The 23,569-nt window shown below is 39.5% G+C and overlaps 1 protein-coding gene across 4 annotated transcripts in view; it reads left to right on the plus strand.

Moving 5' to 3' along the window:
- Positions 1 to 23,569, plus strand: part of dot1l (DOT1-like histone H3K79 methyltransferase) — a 137,366-nt gene that overhangs the window by 28,124 nt on the left and 85,673 nt on the right. For 3 of the 4 annotated variants that reach the window (XM_039766896.1, XM_039766897.1, XM_039766899.1), the window contains exons 2-3: positions 21,155 to 21,198; positions 21,533 to 21,607. In XM_039766896.1, coding sequence (XP_039622830.1) covers positions 21,155 to 21,198; positions 21,533 to 21,607 — 119 coding nt within the window. Of the gene's footprint in view, positions 1 to 21,154; positions 21,199 to 21,241; positions 21,457 to 21,532; positions 21,608 to 23,569 lie in introns of those variants that run through there. The other variant, XM_039766898.1, reaches the window with a different exon arrangement.

The raw sequence follows: 23,569 nt of genomic DNA on the forward strand, positions 1-23,569 counted from the left end.
GCAATTAAAAATGGTAGAGGGATGCATAACACACTAGTAAGTTAATGTATGGAATATTGTATGCAGCTTTGGCATTAGAAAAAGTCCAGAGAAGAGCTACTAAAGTAATTGCAGGTTTGCAGGATATGAGCTATGAGGAAAGATTAACGGAATCGAATGTTCTTAACATAAGCAAATGTTGATTAAAAGACCATATTTTACAAATGCTTAAAATTATTAAAGGGGCAATATACTATAGGTTGATGGTTACTCTAAGTTTAAATGCGTTTTTCAAAAGGGATGTTATTAAGAGTAAAATTTGACCTACAGGGTCGGTACAATACAGTACAAGGTATAACAGTCTAGCTGATAGTGCACCTACTTGTCAATATTTTGGATGTGTTATCTTAAACGTGCTGTGTTTGGATGTGTGACCTGGTCTCGTCAAAACCTTTTGTTTTGTTCAACAAGAATTTCATACTAAGCTTCTCAGTAACAGGCAGGCTTGCCAGAAGGGTGTCGCTGCCATGTGTTGTGGTCTAAGTGTGAAGCTCTAAATCTAGACAGTGAGCAGAAATGGAGAAACCTGCGGTTGCTGCCAAGGTGTAGATTTAGCGGAGAGAGGTGTATGCATATGCATGTTTATGCCTTATCTTGTTTGCCAGTTTTTTTGTTTTTTTTTCCTTAGAAATCATTATGCTTTTATGGTGTGTAAAGGTTGGTGGAGTATATGGACTTGTTCAGTGGTTTTAGATCTTTTATCCTGAGGTGTTTTTGGTTGTGCCTCAGCTATTCAGTCAGGTTAATGTCACAGTGTTTTGATTTTTTTTCTGTAAGGTTCTCTAATGACAAGTTGTGAGTTTTTAGTTCCTTTGTCCTACTGGGTTTTTCTTTGGGATTCTCTTGCCCTGGTTTTCTTCAAGATGCACGTTATGATAATTTGTAAAGCTAAAGTGACCCATTGCTAGTGCATGCACAACAGGACCCTGCAGTGGACTGATACCTTATCCAGGGTTGGGTCCTCCTTTTGCTTGGTGCTTTTGGAGCAGTAGTCCATACCATTGAACTGGATGAAGTAGCAGTTAGAATGTTGGCCTGGCTCAGGTGTCAAATATATAAAATGCTAAGGTCTGTCCTTCTGTCACACAACTTCTCACAAACTACTGAGGCTAGAATCTCCATCTTGATCTTGGTGTAATTGAAAGCTTATTACCTGGCTGATACATAATGGAAATGTAAAAAATGCTATGGTGGTGGCAACCTCGGAAACTGACTTCTGCTTATGGATGACATGGCGTAAAGAAAAATAACAACATCAGTGACATCTGCTGAGCGTCAAGTGCAGGAGGCAGAATTCTGTAATGACAAACATGGAGAAATGCATGCAGTTGTCAAATGTATCAAGTGAGGGGTACAGAATGTAAGAATGTCCCAGAAAGAGGAATACATGTGATCGTCTCATACATGCTCAGCATCCAGTTCCTATGTGTGTAAAAAAAAAAAAGTTGTGGCAGAGTTTACTGTTTATATTTAGCCTTTTGTTGTGACACACAATCCACTCCTTACTTTACTGTCTAAACAGTAGGCTTAGCTTTAACTTGAGTTTTGCATAGAAATGTATGGCGACCATCAAGAATATCACCAAATGGTTGAAATGTTCGATCTTATGAAAGCATTGCTCTGACATCCTTACATTAATGTCTATTGAAGACCAGTACTTAGCAAAGTTACCTCAGTGATGGGATCAATGTCACTCTGTATTTTTTAATCTTGAAAGCCAAAGCATGTGCTGCCAAAATAGAAATCTTTGATTGTCAAATACTTTAAACTACTGACCATATGCAGGCATTGGTTTTACATCCTTAGATCAATGTTTGTTTGAAGAGCACTGCTTAGGAAACTTTGGCCACCAATGTGATCACTGTGAAGCTTTATATTGTTAGTATATACAGTCATGTGAAAACATTAGGACACCCTTTGAAAGCATGTGGTTTTTTGTAACATTTTTAATAAATGGTTATTTCATCTCCGTTTCAACAATACAGAGATTAAAGTAATCCAACTAAACAAAGAAAACTGAAGAAAAGTCTTTTCAAGATCTTCTGTAAATGTCATTCTACAAAAATGCCTATTCTAACTGAGGAAAAAGATAGGACACCCTTGCCCCTAATAGCGAGTGTTACCTCCTTTGGCTGAAATAACTGCAGTGAGACGGTTCTTGTAGCCATCTACCAGTCTTCGACATCGGTCTGAGGAAATTTTACCCCACTCCTCAATGCAGAACTTTTTCAGCTGTGAGATGTTTGAGGGGTTTCTTGCACGTACAGCCCTTTTCAAGTCACCCCACAGCATCTCAATGGGATTCAAATCTGGACTTTGACTTGGCCATTCCAGGACTCTCCATTTCTTCTTTTTCAGCCAATCTTTGGTTGATTTACTAGTATGTTTTGGGTCATTGTCATGTTGCATGGTCCAGTTCCGCTTCAGCTTTAATTTTCTAACTGATGGTCTCACATGTTCTTCAAGCACCTTCTGATACACAGTAGAATTCATCGTGGATTCTATGATGGTGAGCTGACCAGGTCCTGCTGCAGCAAAGCAGCCCCAAACCATGACACTTCCACCTCCATGCTTCACAGTTGGTATGAGGTTCTTTTCTTGGAATGCTGTGTTTGGTTTACGCCAAACATGTCCTCTGCTGTTGTGTCCAAATAATTCAATTTTGGACTCATCTGTCCAAAGAACATTATTCCAGAAGTCCTGGTCTTTGTCAACTTTATCTCTGGCAAATGTCAGTCTGGCCTCGATGTTTCTCTTGGAAAGCAAAGGTTTCCTCCTTGCACACCTCCCATGCAAGTTAAACTTGTACAGTCTCTTTCTGATTGTAGAGGCATGTACTTCTACATCAACAGTAGCCAGAGCCTGCTGTAGTTCTCGAGATGACACTTTAGGGTTTTTGGAGACCTCTTTTAGCATCTTGCGGTCTGCTCTTGGGGTGAACTTGCTGGGGCGACCAGTCCTGGGCATGTTGGCAGTTGTTTTGAAAGCCCTCCACTTGTAGACTATCTTCCGGACAGTGGAATGGCTGATTTCAAAATCTTTTGAGATCTTTTTAAATCCCTTCCCAGACTCATAGGCTGCTACAATCTTTTTTCTGAAGTCCTCTGACAGCTCTTTTGTTCTCACCATGGTGCTCACTCTCACTTCAACAGTCAGGAGCACACCAAACTAAATGTCTGAGGTTTAAATAGGGCAAGCCTCATTCAACATGCAGAGTAACGATCTACTAATTATGTGCACCTGGTGTGATATACCTGTGTGAGATCTGAGCCAATTTAAGAGGGAATACATGTGAGGGTGTCCTATCTTTTTCCTCAGTTAGAATAGGCATTTTTGTAGAATGACATTTACAGAAGATCTTGAAAAGACTTTTCTTCAGTTTTCTTTGTTTAGTTGGATTACTTTAATCTCTCTGTATTGTTGAAACGGAGATGAAATAACCATTTATTAAAAATGTTACAAAAAACCACATGCTTTCAAAGGGTGTCCTAATGTTTTCACATGACTGTATTGTTATATATTCCAACAGGGAAATATTCAGTTTGCTATATATGAACTACCTCTATTTTAGGACTGTGTGTTGCACTCATTTTTCTTAAAGGAATACCATCAAGGACAGAAGCACTGGAGAGGATAGAAACCGAGAGACAGACATTATGTGTATGCATAAAGCTTCATTTCCATTTCAATCACATCTCTGCTGATTGGAACAATATTAAATTAATGAGTAATAAAAATGCAGGTAAAAAACGGACAATAACTTTGAATAATGTTAACATTTAACCCCCAGGTAGAATTGAAGAGTCACATAGTATGGGGGAGGAACGATCTCCTCAGTCTGTCAGTGGAGCAGGACGGTTACAAAAGTCTGTTGCTGAAGCTGCTCCTCTGTCTGGAGATGACACTGTTTAGTGGATGCAGTGGATTCTCCATGATTGACAGGAGCCTGCTTAGCGCCCGTCGCTCTGCCACGGATGTCAAACCGTCCAGCTCCATGCCTACAATAAAGCCTGCCTTCCTCACCAGTTTGTCCAGGCGTGAGGCATCCTTCTTCTTTATGCTGCCTCCCCAGCACGCCACCGTGTAGAAGAGGGCACTCGCCACAACCGTCTGGTAGAACATCTGCAGCATCTTATTGCAGATGTTGAAGGATGCCAATCTTCTAAGGAAGTATAGTCGGCTCTTTCCTCTCTTGCAGAGAGCACCAGTGTTGGCAGTCCAGTCCAGTTTATCATCCAGCTGCACTCCCAGGTATTTGTAGGTCTGTACCCTCTGCACACAGTCACCTCTGATGATCACGTGATCCATGAGGGGTCTGGTCCTCCTAAAATCCACCACCATCTCCTTGGTTTTGCTGGTGTTCAGGTGTAAGTGGTTTGAGTCGCACCATTTAACAAAGTCCTTGATTAGGTTCCTATACTCCTCCTCCTCCTCCTGCCCACTCCTGATGCAGCCCACAATAGCAGTGTCGTCAGCAAACTTTTGCATGTGACAGGACTCCAAGTTGTATTGGTAGTCCGATGTATATAGGCTGTAATGGACCGGAGAAAGTACAGTATTTGTGACTGATGGGGCTGTTGCAACATGACTTTCTTTGCTGTCATTGTTTTAGCTGCAACTTCTCAAAATATCTATTTTAAGCAGTCAAGAGAATGTGGCAGCTGCCCTGGCCTGTGCCTCTTTTTGCCATCTAGCCCACATTTAACTTTTGCTCTCTGTTCTGTGCTGCCAGTCATTCCCCTATATAGCATTCTTACTGTGGAAGGGAAAGAGTTAAGTGTGTAAAGGGAAACGCATATCAGAGCTAGCTTGCAGCAAGGGGCCCTGGATTGTCATGCAGCAGCAGAGCTATGAGGCATCAAAATATGCAAATGCACCTTGACCCCATCTGTGCAGGCTAGCCAGCCCACTTGTTTGTGTGTATGCACGTGGCTGGCTGTGCCACGAAGTGGGGTGAGTCAACGTCTCACTGGAGCTTCTGTTCTGTCTGCCTCACACAGCTTGAGTCTGAATACCAAAGTGTGCTTTTGCTTTCTCTTCTGCCCTGTAATGGAGGGCAGTTTATATTGAGAGAAAGCTTTCACCAAATTCCTTTTTTTTTCTTCTTTTACTCTTTCTTTTGCTATCTTTCTCCCTTCAAGTTAGTAGTGGAAAGTAACCTCATTTCATGCCTAGTGTAGCCTGAGGGCTCTAGTAGAGTGTGACACAGTTGCCACAGGAGTACTGACCCATTTAGAAGGCAGTTGCGTCACAGTGCTGCTGTTGATTAGACAGTGGTGGATCTTCTCTTTAGATAGTCAGACATTCCTAGATAATTCTTACTTTGTGTTATGGTTCAGTGTCTTTTTGGAAGTAACCACTATCAGGTGGATCATACAGTGGAAATGATGAATTGCACATGGCCAGTAATGGTGTTATGACATAACTACATAATAACTGATTTGTTGACATCTGGGGAAGGGGCTGTTGGAGTGTGTATACTGGTATTTCCCCATTGGACAGCACTTTTGTTTTCTATGACTACTTCAGTAATTGTCTGTTCTCTGTTAGCCAGTAGCATGGTTCCATACTCCAGCATTAGCCTTTCACATCATTTATTAAACCACTGCATAAACTGGGAATGTCAAGGCTATGTCTAAAAGCCACTGTTCCTGCAGGCTTTTGCTAAAGCTAGCCTCAAACCAGTTCTTGTGGTTTACATAGCATCTTATAACATTCTCTGTGTTTAATTCCAGTTATCTTTCAACTGTCCAAAATGTTATATTTTAAAACATAAGAGGTTTGACAAATGAAAGGGGAAAATTTGCGCAATCAGGTCTGTCTTTTTAGGTAATAGCTAAGCTGTCCCCATATCTTACCTAGATACTTCTTAAAGGCTGCCAAGGTTTGTGCTTCAACTACACAACTAAATAGTTTGTTCCAGATTCCCACAGTTTGCCTTGAGTAAAGAAGTGCTTCTTGGGCCCCCCCTCCCTTTCCCTAAATGCACTTTCCCTTCATTTACAGTGTGTTCTCATGTATGTGATTTGTCATTTAGTAGGAAGAATTTGACTGGATCCTCTTTATCAATGCCATTAAGGATTTGAAGACTTGTATTGGGTCTTTTATTGACCAGAACTTTCAAAATATTTCAGTTGCTGTCTTATTTTTGGATTATATTGGAAAAGCATAACATCACTCAATTTATATTCAGCAGTATTATACAACATATAATTTTATTTACATTTTTTAACAGTTCTTCACATTGCTTAAACAATGAGAATGTTTTGTCAGCTTAAACGCCTAAATCCTTTTTGGAGGTTGCATCCTATAGGATAGTGTATCTCATTTTGTATTTATAATAAATGTTCCTTTTGCTTACATGTAATACTTTGCACTTTTCTATGTTAAATTTGTATTTTTTCAAAGTTTGTCCAATTCTGAAGATTGTCAGTCTTTTTATAGTACTTTTGCTATTTTATCAGTATCTTCAGTATCTGCAATCTCTCCAATTTTAGCATCATCTTTGAAGCTAGATTGGCTACTTTGAGCATCATTTTAACCTCCTTAGCATTATATACATATTTTTTTTTTTTTCAAAAAAAAAACCATAAAAAGCATTGTCATTTTTTTTTTGCTTGAAAAATGTCATCTATACTAATAAAAGGCAAAGCCCTCACTCACTCACTCATCACTAATTCTCCAACGTCCCGTGTAGGTAGAAGGCTGAAACTTGGCAGGCTCATTCCTTTAAGTTAAGCAGGTTTCATTTCGAAATTCTACGCGTAACGGTCATAACAGTCAACAACATCCGCCATGTTGAACTTTCTTATTCATGGTCCCATCTTCATGAAATTTGGTAGGCAGCTTCCCTGCGCTAACCGAAACCAATGTACGTACTTATTTCGGTGATATGATGCCTGTGCCGGCCGACATATTGAACTTTCTAACGTCACTAATTCTCTAACTTCCCGTGTAGGTAGAAGGCTGAATTTTGGTACTTATTTCGGTGGTATGATGCCACTGCCGGCTGCCATATTGAACTTTTCAACAGTCTTTGCTACTTATGGGCCCATCTTCAAGAAATTTGGTACGCGGGTTCCCAACGCTAACTGAATCCTACTTACGTACATATATACGTCCATAGCCTGCAGCTCGGTCACCGTGTGAGGCGGCGTTGGGTCCCCCATCCCAACGCCTCCCACGTTGTTGGCTGCCTGCCTATATAAGGCTGTCCGTCGCTCCAGTCTCTTCATTCCTTTCCTTGCTTTGCCACGGGGTTCACGTCTCCCTGCTGGTAACTGCAGCCTTTTTATTTAATCCACGGCTTCTCTGCTGTTTTATTGTTCATTTATTACGATTATAGTTATTGTGTAGGTATTTTAGACTTAATTTACATTGTTCAGGTACCCATTTCCTTTATCATTCCAACCGTACCCCCCATTAACATGTCTATGGAGGTGATCACCATCGATCAAAGAACTGTCACTTACCGAGTGGTTTCCATGCCCGGAGATGGCACATATCTTTTCCATTCTCTTTGTTACATATTGCACGGCCATATCAGGCAACACTCATAACCGTAACAAAACAATTACATTGTCAATCATGTTACGTTATTTTCAAAATGTTTCCTTTTCTTTTTCATTACTTCTTTAACACACTACTTCTCCACTGCGAAGCGCAGGTATTTTGCTAGTTTTCAATAAATCCCATCTTTTTACTGTAAAACATGCAAAACACTGAAAGTACAAAGTCTGAAGTGTAAAAGGTATAATGATACAAATAAAATGTAATGAATAATAATAATGATGATGGTAAGATTGTATATACTGTTGTGAGATGTTCAGTCCGGACACAATCAAACAGACACAGACAGTTCATAAAACACATGCTTTATTAAATAAGTGTCCCCAAACGCAAGTCCCGCACACTCACAGTGCTTCCTGCACCAAACACCGTTACTCGGGCCTTCACCTGTCCGTGGGCCGCCTCTCCTCACTGGAGCTTCATCCTGCTCCCACTTCTGACTCTAGTTCCCCGACTGTAGGTAGGCGGCCCCTTTTATATCCACCCGGTTGTGCTCCAGGTGCTTGCTGATGACCTTCCGGCGGCACTTCCTGGTGTGGCGGAAGTGCTGCAGTAGCACCAGGAAGCACTCCGGGCATCCTTGGAAGGTCCTTCCTCCACATTCCCGGGTGTGATGGAAGTGTCGATCTCCCGGGCTCCATGACACCAGGAGTGCCCCCTCGCGGTGGCCATGGGCCCCAGTAGGTTTGAGCCTCCATGCTGCGTCCCCGTGGTCCCCTCATCATCCAGCGCGGTTGCCCTCTCGTGGCCCGGGGGATGTATAGACCACCTCCTGGTCCTTCCAGGTGTCCCAGCTGGATCTGGCCCCCTATTTTGTGTGATATATCATTGCACAGGAAAACCACTTAGGTGCCCAGTTATTTTCCTGACGATGTTCAGCGTAACAGTTCGTCTCAACAACAATTCTTTCAATCACGTCATCATCAAGAACTAAACTTCAAGTAAGTAAGTGTATCTTAGCTGTCAACATTCACTTTTATTCCTGACTGCTCCCCAAAATCAAAGCAAGCTGGTGCTGATTTATTTGAAGCAGGGTCAACAGAAACCCAAATGTGAGCATCGCTTTTGGATTTATCAGAATCGTTTTCAGTTTCACTGTCCGTTTCAATTTCACTGCCTGAAGATGGATTCACTTCGTCATCCCTGCTGGTTAGAGGCTCCTCAACATCGCTGCTTGTATCACTGACAAGACTGTACAACACCTGAGCTGCTGAAAAACACCAGACACCATTATGTTATTACAAAGATGTGCTTACACTGTTGTTAAGATAATGATTGGACCTGATGCTTACATAAGACACACCTATACTATTGCCCAAGTAACGCTTGGGACTAATGCTGTTAGCACTTTTTCAGTCCAAGCAATTCTTGAATCTAACACTTATACAGACTGACGCTTTAGCACAGTTTTCATAGCCGGAGTGACACTCAGGCCTAATGCTAGGGAAGTTAAAGTTGAACCTCCACCTAGGATGTTCGAGATCTCTGGGTCTACGGTTTTTGATGCAGATTCTCCAGTTAGCTGTGAACCACCCAGTCTCACTGAGATTGCACAGGTGGTGAACCAAACTTAAGGTAGGGAAGGCTGTAGGGATCTCTGGTATCCAGGGTGAACTTATACAGGCTGGTAGTAAGGCTGTCCTCCTGGCATTGCAAACAACTTTTGCTTCCATTTGGGAGATCGGTGCCATCCCAAATGATTGGATAATGGGACTTATTGTCACTATCTGGAAAGGGAAAGGTGATCGCCTGGATTGTGGCAACTACGGGGATAACACTGCTTTTGGTGCCGGGTAAGGTCATTGCTAGGGTTCTCCTTCAATAGGATCTATGATCACTTGCTCACCTACCTAGTGACCAGAACAGTCTGATATGTCTAAGAAGTCTACCATCGACTGCATCTCGGCATTGAGTATTCTTATCGAGCACTAGTTGATTGAAAATCCATGGGTACTGGTGTTTGGATTTTGTGTCGATTGAGCGGTTCCTCACAGTGTCCCAAATGAGACAGATTTCCTGCATTGTTAGGGAACATCAGATACGGCACTATGGCCTTGTGGCGTGATTCCTAGAGAGTGATTTGGCTTTCAGGATCCTCATTGCTGAGGGCCCAAGCAGCTGGGCCAGGTCAATAAGTTGCCCACATAACACCTGTCTGCAGCAGATAGATGGTCATTTCCCGAGGGTAGGAGTGGACTGTGTGTCTGCCTATGGGGTTGCCAACTGGGATCCTGAGCTGTTTCACTGTGTGTTAGGTGAGGCAACGCACTGTACCAGAGCATGCGACCCAACCCGACCCGTGAAGCCTCACTCACAGTCCACATTTTATTCATATCTTTAATTATTTTCTGGAAAAATCAGGAAAATTTTCCTCAAAGTATTTTATTCAAGGAACAGATTAATAATGAACACTCACATTAAACAAATTGCAGAGATAGCTGGCAATCATATGAATACCTTGTTATTTTTATCTCTGTGTGTTTATGTTAATCTCTTAATTTTGGTTGCCGTATATAGTTGTGTGCCCTCTGATGTCCTTGTGCCCTGCCTAAACGATTGGCACTTACTATTCATGACCCATCCACTGGACGAGTGGGATAGGAAATAGAGAAATACAAGTTACTTTGTGGTTAAGAAAAATATAATGAAAGAACAAGAAAGTGAATTAAAATAAAGCAATAATATTGCAGACTAAATTTTCTTAATTGTTGTCCTTTTATTCTGAAATGTTTTTGCCCAGTCTCTTTCTTGAGTGCACATAATGAGTATGATTGTTTTTTTCAATCCGATTTGTACTATTGAGATGGCAGTACACAGGGACTGGCTTTATATTGATGGAGGTGTTGTATCTAATAAAACTTTGTAGTACATTCCAAAATATTCAAGAAACGGAAAATCATAAAGTTGAAAGAATATTTGCTGGCAGGTGTATTGGGATTTTACAGAGGGAAAATTATGCATTTCTCAGCGATTAGAAAATAATAATATGCTGGTATCCAGGTATGATGAGTTGAGTCACAATCTGTCCTCTTATTTTTATTTTTCAGTTCTGTCATTGCCCATCAAACACGAGACATCAGACAGACGAGCCTGTCATCTGTTTGCATGGTCTAAAATACCCACTTTCATTCTTTCCTTAGGATAGCATTATATGCATTGTAATTGACTGTCACCTATTACACACACAAGTCCATCCCTGTGATCTAGGACAAAATCAGAGCCTTTTGATTTAGGCTGCGTCCACACTATTACATTTTTATTTTAAATCAGTGTTTTTAAATCTCTGTCCACACTAGCATTTTCACATAACATACTAAAGTATCTCCATCCACATTAAAGCAACCATAATCGCATACACTTTAGTTGTCCTCCTTCACTGGGCATTCATGCAGTACAAATGTCTATAGGTGTTGGCCTGATCCAGGGAGGTTCCTAGTACTAGTAGTACCAAACACTTACCACTTCTTTATTATGGACTTTACTGTGCTCCTTGGGATTAATAAAGCCTTTCAGATGTTTTTGTCTTCATCTCCTGCCTTATTTCTGTCCACAACTCAATCCCTGAGATCTTTTGAAAGAGGCTTGCCACCCATAGTCAATTGTTTGCTGTCAGTTGCACTACCAAGCAAGGGAATGCTCCAGGAACAGCTGTTTTTATGCTTCACTAATCACAGTGATTACAGTTGATCACCGGTGGACGCCAGTAACCATTGGTCTGCAATGGAAATGGTGGGCACTTACACCTGATTGAGTTTACAAATATTGTTTAGGAGGAGGTGATCCTTTGTTAATCTCAGTATTTCTTGTTTTTTTATTTTTTACAATTCTTCTGAACTGTGGCTGTGACATCTTTCACTTGGGTTTTATAGATTGAATTGAGTAAGTAAAGCTGGAAAAAATACTGTTTTTGTGTGTTTTCATTTAAGGCTGTAAAGCAAAAAAAAAAGGGAATATTTCTAAAGTGGTGATTCTTTTCTATACCCACTGTATACCCCTGGTTTTGGAGATATTAAGTTGTAAAAATGACAGGGATACCAGTTAATAAAATTATCAACAATCATACCAGGACTGTCATCCTTAATTGTGTAAAAGACTAACAATGACCAAGTTATCTACAGACTGCGGTAGGTTGGCACCCTGCCCAGGATTGGTTCCTGCCTTGTGCCCTGTGTTGGCTGGGATTGGCTCCAGTAGACCCCCGTGACCCTATTCGGATTCAGCGGGTTAGAAAATGGATGGATGGAAGTTATCTACAGATGTTAAGATATGCCTATCCTCCTATGAACTCCGGCAGTCATTTGTGTACAAAAGTAAACAGGTGACAGACAGTAGCCTTGAACACAACTTCAGTTAGTTAAAAAAAAAAAAAGGGTCCAAAAAGAAGTTGTCAATCAATCACATTCTTAATGAAAATACGATGCATGATAGCATTAAAAGCAGGTGAAAATCAATAAATAACCGTGTGCTGTGGTTTTTGGAACTTTGCAGGTGTCCTCACAGGAGAAGTAGAAGTGCACTTGTGGTGTCCGCAAAACCTTCTCAACCAACCTTATCTGCGAGAATTTAAAGATTCCAAAAACGTTGGCACGGTACACATGCCGAGCAGGTTAGAGATAATGGAAGTAAGAAAATTCAAAAGTCTCAAAAAAAGGATAGTAAAGATTGCATTAGTGAATTTCCCCTTGGGATTTGTGAATTTCCCCATGGGATTAATAAAGTGTTTGTCTGTCTGTCGTAAACAAATGGAAATTATTGCTCTGTCAAATAACGGAACAGCGAAAAGAGATCTAATATATTGTCCAGATTTAAACTTTAAGTCGGAAACTTGTAGATCGTCTAATTTGTGTTGCCAGCGAGAATGAAAAGATTCCCAAAACGTTGGCGGGGTATGAAGTCCCGTGAGACGGAGACTTTTAACATGAGATTCTTTCAAGTCACTCCATACTTACAACCTTTGGAAGCAAGTCACGTGAGACAGTGACATTTGCCATTAGATTCTTTCAAGTCACACCCTACTTACAACCGTTTTCAAACAAGACAACGGTCATCTAACCTCAGTTGTGTGGATGCTTTTGTCAGACACAGTTCCTATGCTCTCAGCTTTTAGTTGTATGAATGCTTTTGGCAGACACACTTCCTGCGCTCTCAGCTCTTTATAAATGTTATTAAGACAATAATTTTGTACGTTCTAGATGATACGTCAAACAACTAAGCGAAGAAGAACGAGCATGGACAAACATTCGAAAAAGTTGTTTTATTTATTAGAGAGAAAGGAACGATATTCACTCAGAGGTAGTTTATATGTTGCGTTGTCATGATGCAAGTCCAAACACAGAATCAAAATTCAATGTGATCTTGAAGAAAGGTTAATTCCAAGTATTGTTTTTACTAAAGTTTTAAAGTAAAAGTGAAAATAATGCATATGTAACAATTCCCATGAAAATAACAAACTCTTTAAATTGTATATCTAGGTTAACCAAACCTGGGGGTTGGCGAGCAAAGCGAGCAGGGGACAGAGCCCCCTAGTTCTAAAAATGAAAAATTACTCCAACATGTCATAAGATACAGCAGTCCATCCATAATGCTGTTCATCTGAACCCCAAAGCAAATCAGCTAATATGTTTTGAAATGCTCTTGACATATTGCAGTGCATTTCTATTGCCCTTTCTTGCATAGTGTCATATTTTGCAGATGTCTGCTGTTGCCAAATCAGGCCAGATGGTTTGTACTTGTTTCTGAACAGTGTATTTAATTGAACAAATAATTTTCCTTTTGGATATTTTCATTTTGCATGGTACAGGCTGCTTATTCAGAATTGTTTAATAAAGCGTGGGTTTCGTGGTTTCACTCTCATTAGGTCCACGTCTGCCTAAATTTTGCATCAGTCTGTGAAAGTGTAATTCTGTTAGCAGTTCGTCACGAGTAAATTTCAGATGGGGCTCTTTGAAGGCAAAACTATAGAAGATTAATTATCACCTCAGCTGGTGTCCGGGTTAGAGTGCCTGCCATTTCAGGTCTTGCCAAACCCCGAGACAGAAGAGTGTTGACTCACATAGTCGTGCAGCCTAACACAGTCCTGAAGCTGTGACTCACATTTATTTTCCTCAAGTTCAAGTGAGTAGAACAGAGTGAGAGAATGCGTCCTGCCGTCGTGTCTATTTTTAGCCACCGCCAGCTCTGCGTTTCTGGCATGCCTCATGGTTTTTTTGTTTTTTTTTTCGTTTTCCTTTTTAATCTTTCTTTTTTCAGACCTAGCGTAAATTGACGAAGCAGGAAGGAAGTGCTAAGCATTTCAAAGCTGCGTGATGTGTGAGAGACTGAACAGGGTGTTAATTTTGCTCTTCAGTACATTCAGAGATGCATGCTGTGCCTTCAGATATTATTGACCAGTCTTACCGTCCTGGGGACTTTGCTGCATCTGCTTCTTAAATTACCCCTGCTACCATTTTAGCCCTCCAGAAGTTAGACTCTGGCCTTTGAGTGTGCAATTCTTAGTGATTTGAAGAAACACAATGCACAACTATTACAGTATATCTGCCACAATTTATAAACTTCCACGGAAAATTGAAATAACATTTGATATGGTGTCGAATGACCTTCAATTTAAGCAGGCCTCAAGCTTAGAATTCTGAGGGGTGCATACTCCAAAGTGCCCCAAAACTACTTGAAGAAAATTGGCTTGTTAGTCATGTTCCAAGTAAGAGTGAGTAAAAGAATTCAGGAGATTATTTTTTAAAGCGGAAACTAAACCTTCCATAAACCTCTACCTAGCACATATTTTTTTCTAGAAAACAAAAATTCATCCAGTGTAAAGGCTGATTTATACTTGTATGTCGAAAGCAGGTTATACTTCTGTGTTGTGCCATGTTGCAAGCACTTGCCTCAATGCTAGTTGGTAGTGTTCGTAGCATGCAAGAACAGCAAATGATTCATTGAAATGCCAGCAGTTTTTGCCCTTCATTAGAGTATTTTCTCAATCAACAGCCTCTCCCTTACTATCTGGGAAAACTGAGGAACTGCTCATGGATTTCAGGAGACAGATCAAACTCACTTCTGCACATGGGCAGAATGAACATCAATTTTAAAACAAGATACGAAGCACTGTAATAAAGGAAGCAACCTCTCATGAGGGTTTAGGGGTTTATATGGAAACATTAATCATATAAGCAATTTGCAGAAGCTATTAAAGACGAATAAAATGTTATGTCATAATAAAATGTTGAATATAAATCAAGGAATGTTATGCTCAGACTATATAATGCAGTACTGAGACCACATCTGGGTATTATGTGCAGTTAAGGGGACGTGCATTTAGGACTGAATCTAGGAAGCTGCCCTTTAGGCAAAGAGTTACTGAGACATGGAATTGAAGCAGAAACCTTGACAACCTTTAAGGAGAATCTGGATGAGATATTGGGGCAGCTTAGTTATTAGCTAAACAGAAAAGCCTAAAGGACGTTTGCCAATTTTCTTATGTATCTTGGGGAGGATGCTTCAGAAATGGTTGATAGCACTGGCTCTCCATTCCACTGAGCAGGATAGGTGGTTAGAAGGTGAATGGTTTATTTTAGATTGCTTTGCAGTGACTGAAGTATTATATTGAGTTTGCACAATTTAGCCGACTTATTTATTCATTTTTTTAGATTCAAATAGTTTATGGTTATTGCTAATCTTATTATGGGTTGTCGAAGTTGCCATTTTTGTTAGATTTTGTTCCTCAATTTGTTGCACATAGTGTGTCACGTTTACATTTTGATATGCAGAACAAAATGAAGGTTTTGATGAGATAGCATTTTGCACAGCCTAGCCAATCAGGACATATTGCTCTTTTAAATTGTCATTTCAGAATCCGAATCACTTTTATTCCCCAGTACAGGAATTTGAATTGGTAGATTTGGAGCTGTTTATAACAGAACACAAAATCGCATACAAATAACATAAATAGCATAAGTTAAAAAGAAAAACTTCATTCAAGTTTGCAGAATAGTACAATTATAAAGGAGATGTGCATGTGAAAATGTATGTAGTGTGTATGCAGATGCACCCACATATGTGTGTGTGTATATATACTGTACACACACACATTTATACAGTATCTGATAGAATGCATGAATATACAGTCATTGCCAAACGTTTTGAGAATGACACAAGTATTAGTTTTCACAATGTTTGCTACTTCAGTGTTTTTAGATCTTTATGTCAGATATTTCTATGGTATACTGAAGTATAATTACAAGCATTTCATAAGGTTCAAAGGCTTTTAATGACACATTAAGTTTATGCAAAGAGTCAATATTTGCAGTGTTGGCCCTTCTTTCTTTTTCGAGACCTCTGCAATTCCTGGCATGCTGTCACTCAACTTTTGGGCCAAACCCTGACTGATGGCAGTTCATTCTTGCATAATCAGTGCTTGTAGTCAATCCTCAAGAGGTGGGTGGAGAAACAAAAACCCACAAATTCTGATAAACTCCAAGTTCTCAATGGGGTTAAGGTCTGGGAAGTTTCCTGGTCATGGACCCAAAATTTCGATGTTTTGTTCCCAGAGCCACTTATTTATCACTTTTGCCTTATGGCCCGGTGCTCCATCATGCTGGAAAAGGCATTGTTGGTCTCCAAACTGTTCTTGGATGGTTGGGAGAAGTTGCTCTCGGAGGATGTTTTGGTACCATTATTTATTCATGGCTGTGTTCTTAGGCAAAGTTTTGAGTGAGCCCTGCACTCCCTTTGCTGAGAAGCAACCTCACACATGAATAGTCTCAGGATGCTTTACTGTTGGCATGACACAGGGCTGATGGTAGCGCTCAACTTTTCTTCTCTGGACAGTCATTTTTCTGAATGCTCCAACCAATTGGAAAGAGGGTTCATCAGAGAAAATGACTTTACCCAGTCCTCAGCAGTCCAATCCCTGCACGTTTTACTGAATATCTGTCTGTCCCTGATGGTTTTTCTTGGAGAGCAGTGGCATCTTTGCTGCCATTCTTGATGCTAAGCCATCCTCCAAAAGTCTTTCCCTCACTGTGCGTGCAGATGCACTCACACCTGTCTGCTGCCATTCCTGAGAAAGCGCTGCCCTGGTGGTGCCTGCAGCTGAATCAACTTTTAAAAGACTGTCCTGGCGCTTGCTGGACTTTCTTGGGTGCCCTGAAGCCTTCTTCACAACAGCAGTTGAAATGTTTTTTTTCGAGTGAAGTTAATTTTCATGGCAAAGAGGGGCTTTGCAATTAATTGCAATTCATCTGATCACTCTACATAACATTCTGAAGTACTGTATATGCAAACTGCCATCATAAAAACTGAGGCAGCCACCTTTGTGAAAATTAATATTTGTGTCATTCTCAAAATTTTTGCCATGGCTGTACAAAGACGTCACGCCAGGTTACTGGTTTGAGAGGGCTATGGGTATGGGAAGGAAACTATTGAGGTGTCTGTTAGTTTTTATTGACCTGAAGTGTTTACCAGAGGGCAGTTTATGGAATAAGTGATGAACAGGGTGAAATGAGTCTGTGATGATCCTTTTGACATGGTTAGTGACATCAGATGTATACAGGTCTGCAACAGAAGGAAGACTACAGTCAATTATTTTCTCTGCAGACCTCACAACACGCTGCAATTTATTTTTGGAGTGTGCCATTGCTGAACCAAACCCAACAACAGTAGAGAATGTGATTACACTTTCAATTATGGCTTTGTAAAATTGAACTAGGATTGGCTGGAAGATATTTAATTTCTTTAGTTGGTGTAAGAAGTACAGTCACAGTTGTGCTTTTTTAGTAATGTAGGTGGTGTTAAGGTCCCAAATTCTAGTGGGAGATGTTGTAACTGTTGTTTATGAAAGTCAATCACCATTTCCACTATCTCGGAGGTATTGAGCACTAGGTTGTTGGAAGCACATTAAGACACAAAAGACTCTCTTTTCTATTTTATTTTATTTTTTCTCCAGCCGTCTGGAGTTTTTTTGTTTTTTCTGTCCCCCCTGGCCATTGAACCTTACTCTTATTCGATGTTAATGTTGATTTATTTTGTTTTATAATTGTGTCTTTCATTTTTCTATTCTTTAATATGTAAAGCACTTTGAGCTACTGTTTGTATGAAAATGTGCTATATAAATAAATGTTGTTGTTGTTGTTATAATGTGTTTCGTTGTCATTAGTAATTAGACCAATAATGGTGGTGCATCAGCAATCTTAATGATTTTAACTGAATGAGCAGTGGACCTACAGTCATTGGTGTTTAAGGAATAAAGTAAGGGGGAAAGTACACAGCCTTGAGGGGCACCTTTGCTAATAATGGAGACAATCTGAGAGGTGGGAGCCCACACAAATGTATTATTTCCGGTTTACCAGAAAACCGTAAGTCCATTTAAAGATGGAAGGATTCAATTTAGTGTGTTGAAGTTTAGTTTACAAAAGTTCAGAAACAGTGATGTTAAAAAGCCAAACTGAAGTCAACAAACAGTTTTCAGGCATGTAAGTTCCATTACTGTCCAGATGCTCCAGTACAAAATGAAGGTCCATGCTGATGGCATCATCTACAGATCTATATGTTCAATATGCAAACTGAAGATGGTCAAGAAAAGTACCAGTAACAGACTTCAGATGGGTTAGAACAAGTTGTTAAAATATTTTCATTAGAACTGAAGTAAGTACAATAGGCCTGTAATCACTGAGGCAACTTATTTTATCACTTTTGGGAACAGGAACAATAATTGAAGATTTAAAGCAATCTGGTATAGTACTTTGTGCAAGAGACTGGTTAAAGATGTCTGAAGAGGGGAACGAGCTGCCTAGCATAGTATTTGATTGTTGAAGGTGAGACAGAATCAGAAGCGGCTGACTTCTGGCAGTTCTGTGTTGAAAACAGCTTCCAGATGTTGTATTCTTTGATAGAAAAGGGAGAAGGGGGTGAGGCTTTTGTGAAGAAGTAGCAATTGTAAATGTTCAGCACCTTGTTGTTCAGATCTGCCTTAGAACTTGTTAAGTTTGTCAGGAAGGGATGAGTCTGAGTAAGCATTGGGAGATGTCTTTTTGTAATTAGTAACAGACTGATGGCTTCTCCATAAAGAGGAGCTATTGTTTGCTGAGAACTGAAGCTCCAGTTTATTTTTTGTGTTTCCATTTAGCATATCTGATGACATTGTTTAACCTATTCCTGGCCAGTCTTTATGTGCCCTTATCACCAATTTTATGTGCTTTTTCTTTCACCTGATGGAGATTCCTTAGGTATTTGGCGATTTTGACTTTCCATTGTTATAAATCACAATTGACTCCTAGAAGCCCTGAATTTGTCATCCTCTCAGAAGTCTACATTGGTGTGTGATGTCTGTCTATAAATGGAGCACTTGATACCCAAAGATGTATGTTCATTCTACCACTAAGTCACCTCTCAAAACGTAGTATTTGCTGGAGAGATCGCCCTCTCAGCTTTGAATGGTTAAAAATCACAGTTTTAATTTCAAGCTGTATTTCATGTTGTGTGCAGTGTCACTGAAGTAATAAATGAAGAAATAAATAAACAAATACATTAAGAAATGAGTAACAAAAACATATTCAATGAAACATTTAATTATACTCGCATTGTGTTTTTATTTATTTTTTGTTACACTTTTATTTATTTTGTCCCAAATATTCCCCAATACATGCAAACCCAGTGTAGCACAGGGGTTAAGGCTTTGGACTTCAAACCCTGAGCTTGTAGGTTCACATTACAGCACTGACACTGTGTGACACCGAGCATGTTACTTCACCTGCCTATGCTCCAATTAGGGAAAAAAGAAATGTAACCAATTGTATCTCACATTTTGTAAGTCGCTTTGGATAAAGGCGTCAGCCAGATAAATAAATATAAATGTAAGCCCCACATAGACCGTGCCTGTGTGTGGAATTTGAACCCAGCATGCTGGATCCATGACATGGCAATGCCAACTGCTGTGACACCTTGTACTTTCACATATTTGTATCAAATGTGTAAACTAAGAATTGGTGCATGTTAGTGTCCTGATTTTAATTGGATGCCTTGAACAGCAGTACTTAATCTCATGCTACATTTACACCAAAAGGATGACACTCGTGGGAACACACATTCATTAAAAGCACAACACTTTTTATTTTTGGAAATTGCACAGCAAATGTAAATCTGGAGTGTTAACAGAAACTGTTGACTGCCTCACATGACTTACACTTCAGGTGTATGTTCACCAATCTCAGACTGCGAACCCTTGAGAATCTTTCTAAAAAAGATAATAGAGCACCTTCATATTCTGAGAAGTCTGTGGAAATACAGGATACATGTTGGAATTTACATCATATTTTCCAGAATGTTTCTTTTGTGGTGTGGTGATGTAAAATCATAAGATGTTGCAGTACATGCACACTATACAAAGGGGTTTGAGCCCCTGCTTGAAAAAATCAATTCATAGGGCATAATTTTAAATGCAGAAAACAACACTATGCACTTGTTTTTAAAGCTTGTACTAGAATATCAGATTCCAACTACCCAGCTGTTCTCACCCTTGTGGCCTGGCAGATGGTCATCAGTTTTAGAGTCAATTTTTACCAATAAACTGTTCATTTTTTACATACAGTACCTAAAGGCAGTCTGATTGTATAACTGCTATCTTTAGTCATGTTGGCTGTTACATGTCATAGTTTTGCAGTACATTCTATGTACCATTTTAAATTGTACTGAATTTATTAAGTGACACAACAATTAATGCCTCTGATTCATAGATTCAGTATCCAGAGTTCAAGTCTCACACATAGCTGTTGTCTGTATGAAATCTGCATGTTTTCCACATTGAAATCCCATGTAAGGTTAGGTTAACTTGCAAATCAAAATGGAACCAAGCAGAGTAGGCTCTGTGATGGACCTGGTTCTCCGTCTAAGGCTGATTCATTGCTAGCTTCAGGTAATTCTGAATTGAATTAAGCTGGTTTGAGAATGTTATTCTGCCTTGAAAGGCATGCAATTGATTATCTCCTTCTTGGAGAAGCTCTGTTGTTCAGTCTTTTTAGTTTGTTTTCTGCTGGTGTTCCTTTGCATATCTCATTAAAGCAGCACTGGAATATATTAGTTTAACATTCCCAAGATTTCAGCTACCATAACACAGCCTAACGAATCGGAGCCAGGCAGAGATAAGAGATAAATCTTTAGTGTGAAGGCTTGTCTGCACTCCATTGCTTCTGGTTTGTCCTCACTTCTCACCCTTTATATGTCAGGGGCTAGAGGTCTTATTGAATCAGGAGATGTTTTCTTGCATTGGAGAATTTGCATATACAGTACCCTGTATATGCATTTAGATTCATCTCAGAACTTTGTACTCTCCAATCATTCAAAGTTATGCATTCTTATTGATCAATGTAAGTGCCCAATTTTGTATTTAATGGGTTGAATGTTCTGAGGTCGGCTTCTTCCTTGAGCTTTTATCTACGAGAATAGGTTCCAGCTCTAAGTTTATTTAAAGTGAGATAGAAAGTAGATATTTACAAAATGTGTAGTTTTCCTTAATTAGTTTTTATTCAAAGTAAAACTTTTCTTTTACTTTTTATAGGATAAACACCATGATGCTGCTCATGAAATCATTGAAACCATCAGGTAAGCAACTATGCAATTTTTTCCTTCGTTTCCTCTATTAATTGTGGCAGCCTCTTGCATTTCCAAGGTCTATGTGACTTCTTGGCACACTTTGGCTCTACTGGATTATTGGGTGTCAACGGAAACTGTGCCTTACTGGAGCCTCTATTGTCCAGCTGGCCTCCTTCCAGTTCCAGTTTTCAAGTCCTCTTCTGTTGGTGCCAGTGGGAGCAGACCATTAAAGTTCCACCGCTGGAGTACCACTTAATGAGTAGTGGGGTAAGCACTGATGTCATTGTGCAAAAGAGGGTATTCCTGTGAGCCTAACACATTCCTCCTTTTCAATCCATTTTAGATGGGTATGTGAAGAAATTCCAGACCTGAAGCTAGCCATGGAGAACTACGTACTCATTGACTATGACACAAAGTGGTGAGTTGAGGGTTCAGGAGCCAGATGTTTTATAGGCTTTAAGATGTATCAGTTTGTATTTATTCGGTTCAGAGGTAATTATATTGTTTGACTGCTTGTTAAGAAAAAAGAAGTCAGAATTCAATTAAAATTAAGGTTAAAAATGTTCTATTAGCAACAGTAACTGATTACTTGTTAATAAAATTGCTAGAATGAAAATCTGCTGTCACTGCTTGGCCCCAAGGTCTGAGTTGGACAGTTCTATGCATGCAATAGTAAAATGTATTATGTGCAAATTCCAATAGAGGGCACAAAAAATTGTAATGTGTCTTAAGTTTAGAAGTTCTATTTACTAATTGTTATATGAGCTGTAAACAATGCACGTGAGGTGAAAGAGGTAAAGCCATCAGTGGAATTCTTCAGTGATCTGTTCACATCTATGCATATACAGAAACAAGTGCAAAGTAATTTGCATTTTCTACATGTTTTGGTGCCTTGGCACATAATGGATAGTGTGGAAGTTTATGTATTTTTATGCACTATTAATCATACATGTTGCTATCATTTTTGTTACATACAGTAAAAGACATTTTGTTTAACTGTCTTAGGGAGTATTAATGCTGTAGGTGTTCTCCTGTGAATCTATCTTTGCTAGTTATAATAGCAGTCATGGCAATGGTAATTCTGAAGATGCTTCAGAGACAATCACAATATTGTTCTTGTACATTAGGAGAGAATATGCACATACATGGTCAGATCTCTTTTAAACTGTGGAATGTACTACAGTGCAGTGCATTTGAAGTGCTATGTGTTGTGCTGGTCACTATGATAAAGAAAAAAGCTACTACTTTTAAATATATCCTTATCATGTCCTGTTCTGGTAGAATTAAGCTCATGTCACATTATGTGATTTCTAGTCTGAAGGAATGTCAAAGTTGCTGACTGCACCTTGTCATTTTACATGACTGAAAATCACTGCACATTTCAAATTTAGCGACTGTATGACAACTTTCCAGAACAGCCATACTCTCCCCTTTTTCTGACAGCCAATACTGTGCTGCCTGATAGAGCTGGTGCGTTGTTAACAGGTATTACAAGCTCAACCACAATCTTTGCGCTTTTTTATTTTTCCATTCTACTATGGTACATAAAACATCCTTTTCTACATCCTAGAAAAGATACAAAAATATTGAACTAGTTGTTTCAGAGATATTATGAGCCCTATATTATTGAGACTTGCATACAATGATAACTTCTGAAAAAAATGGACACTATCTTGTTTCATGCTCCAGGCCTATTGCTTTTGGTTCAGTTTAGGTCCAGTGTGTATCCCTATATCCTTCAAAAATGGTTTAAATCATATACAACAATAACTACCATTTTGATTGTTTAATTTAACCAGGAATATTGTAGTCTGCTCCATGTAATCATGGGACTAGGGTTATTGACTTGAAAAATATTTGCACAAGCAGTTTCAAAATAGTTTATTTAAATGTACAGGTATGTATGCACAAAGGCACTCCCAAATGCATGCAAGCATACACAGACTTGCACATTTAAAAAAATGTATAAGTGAAGATACCTGAGATCTTGTTTGCCAGTGCATATATGGGATGATGAATAGAAAAAAATGAACACATATATACACATACACACACCTAGAACTGTAAAGGTTAATAAATAATAATTCATTTTATTTATAAGGCACTTTACATTTGCAGTAGATAGCAAAGTGCTACATAAAAAAAAATTAACAAAGACAAAACAAGATAAAAATGGAGATAATACAACAGTAATTAGTGGCATTCTTGTTAGTATGCTTTCCTAAATAGAAAAGTCTTTAGCTGTTTTTCAAAACAGCCCACAATCTGCTGTGTTCTCAGGTTCTCTGGTAGGGCATTCCAGAGCCGTGCAGCAGCAACTGCAAAGGCTCAGTCACCCATTGTACAAAGTTTTGTCATAGGGGGGAAAGGCGGTAGGTAT

The sequence above is a fragment of the Polypterus senegalus genome, chromosome 10 (assembly GCF_016835505.1).
Source record: "Polypterus senegalus isolate Bchr_013 chromosome 10, ASM1683550v1, whole genome shotgun sequence".
Classification (NCBI taxonomy): domain Eukaryota; kingdom Metazoa; phylum Chordata; class Cladistia; order Polypteriformes; family Polypteridae; genus Polypterus; species Polypterus senegalus.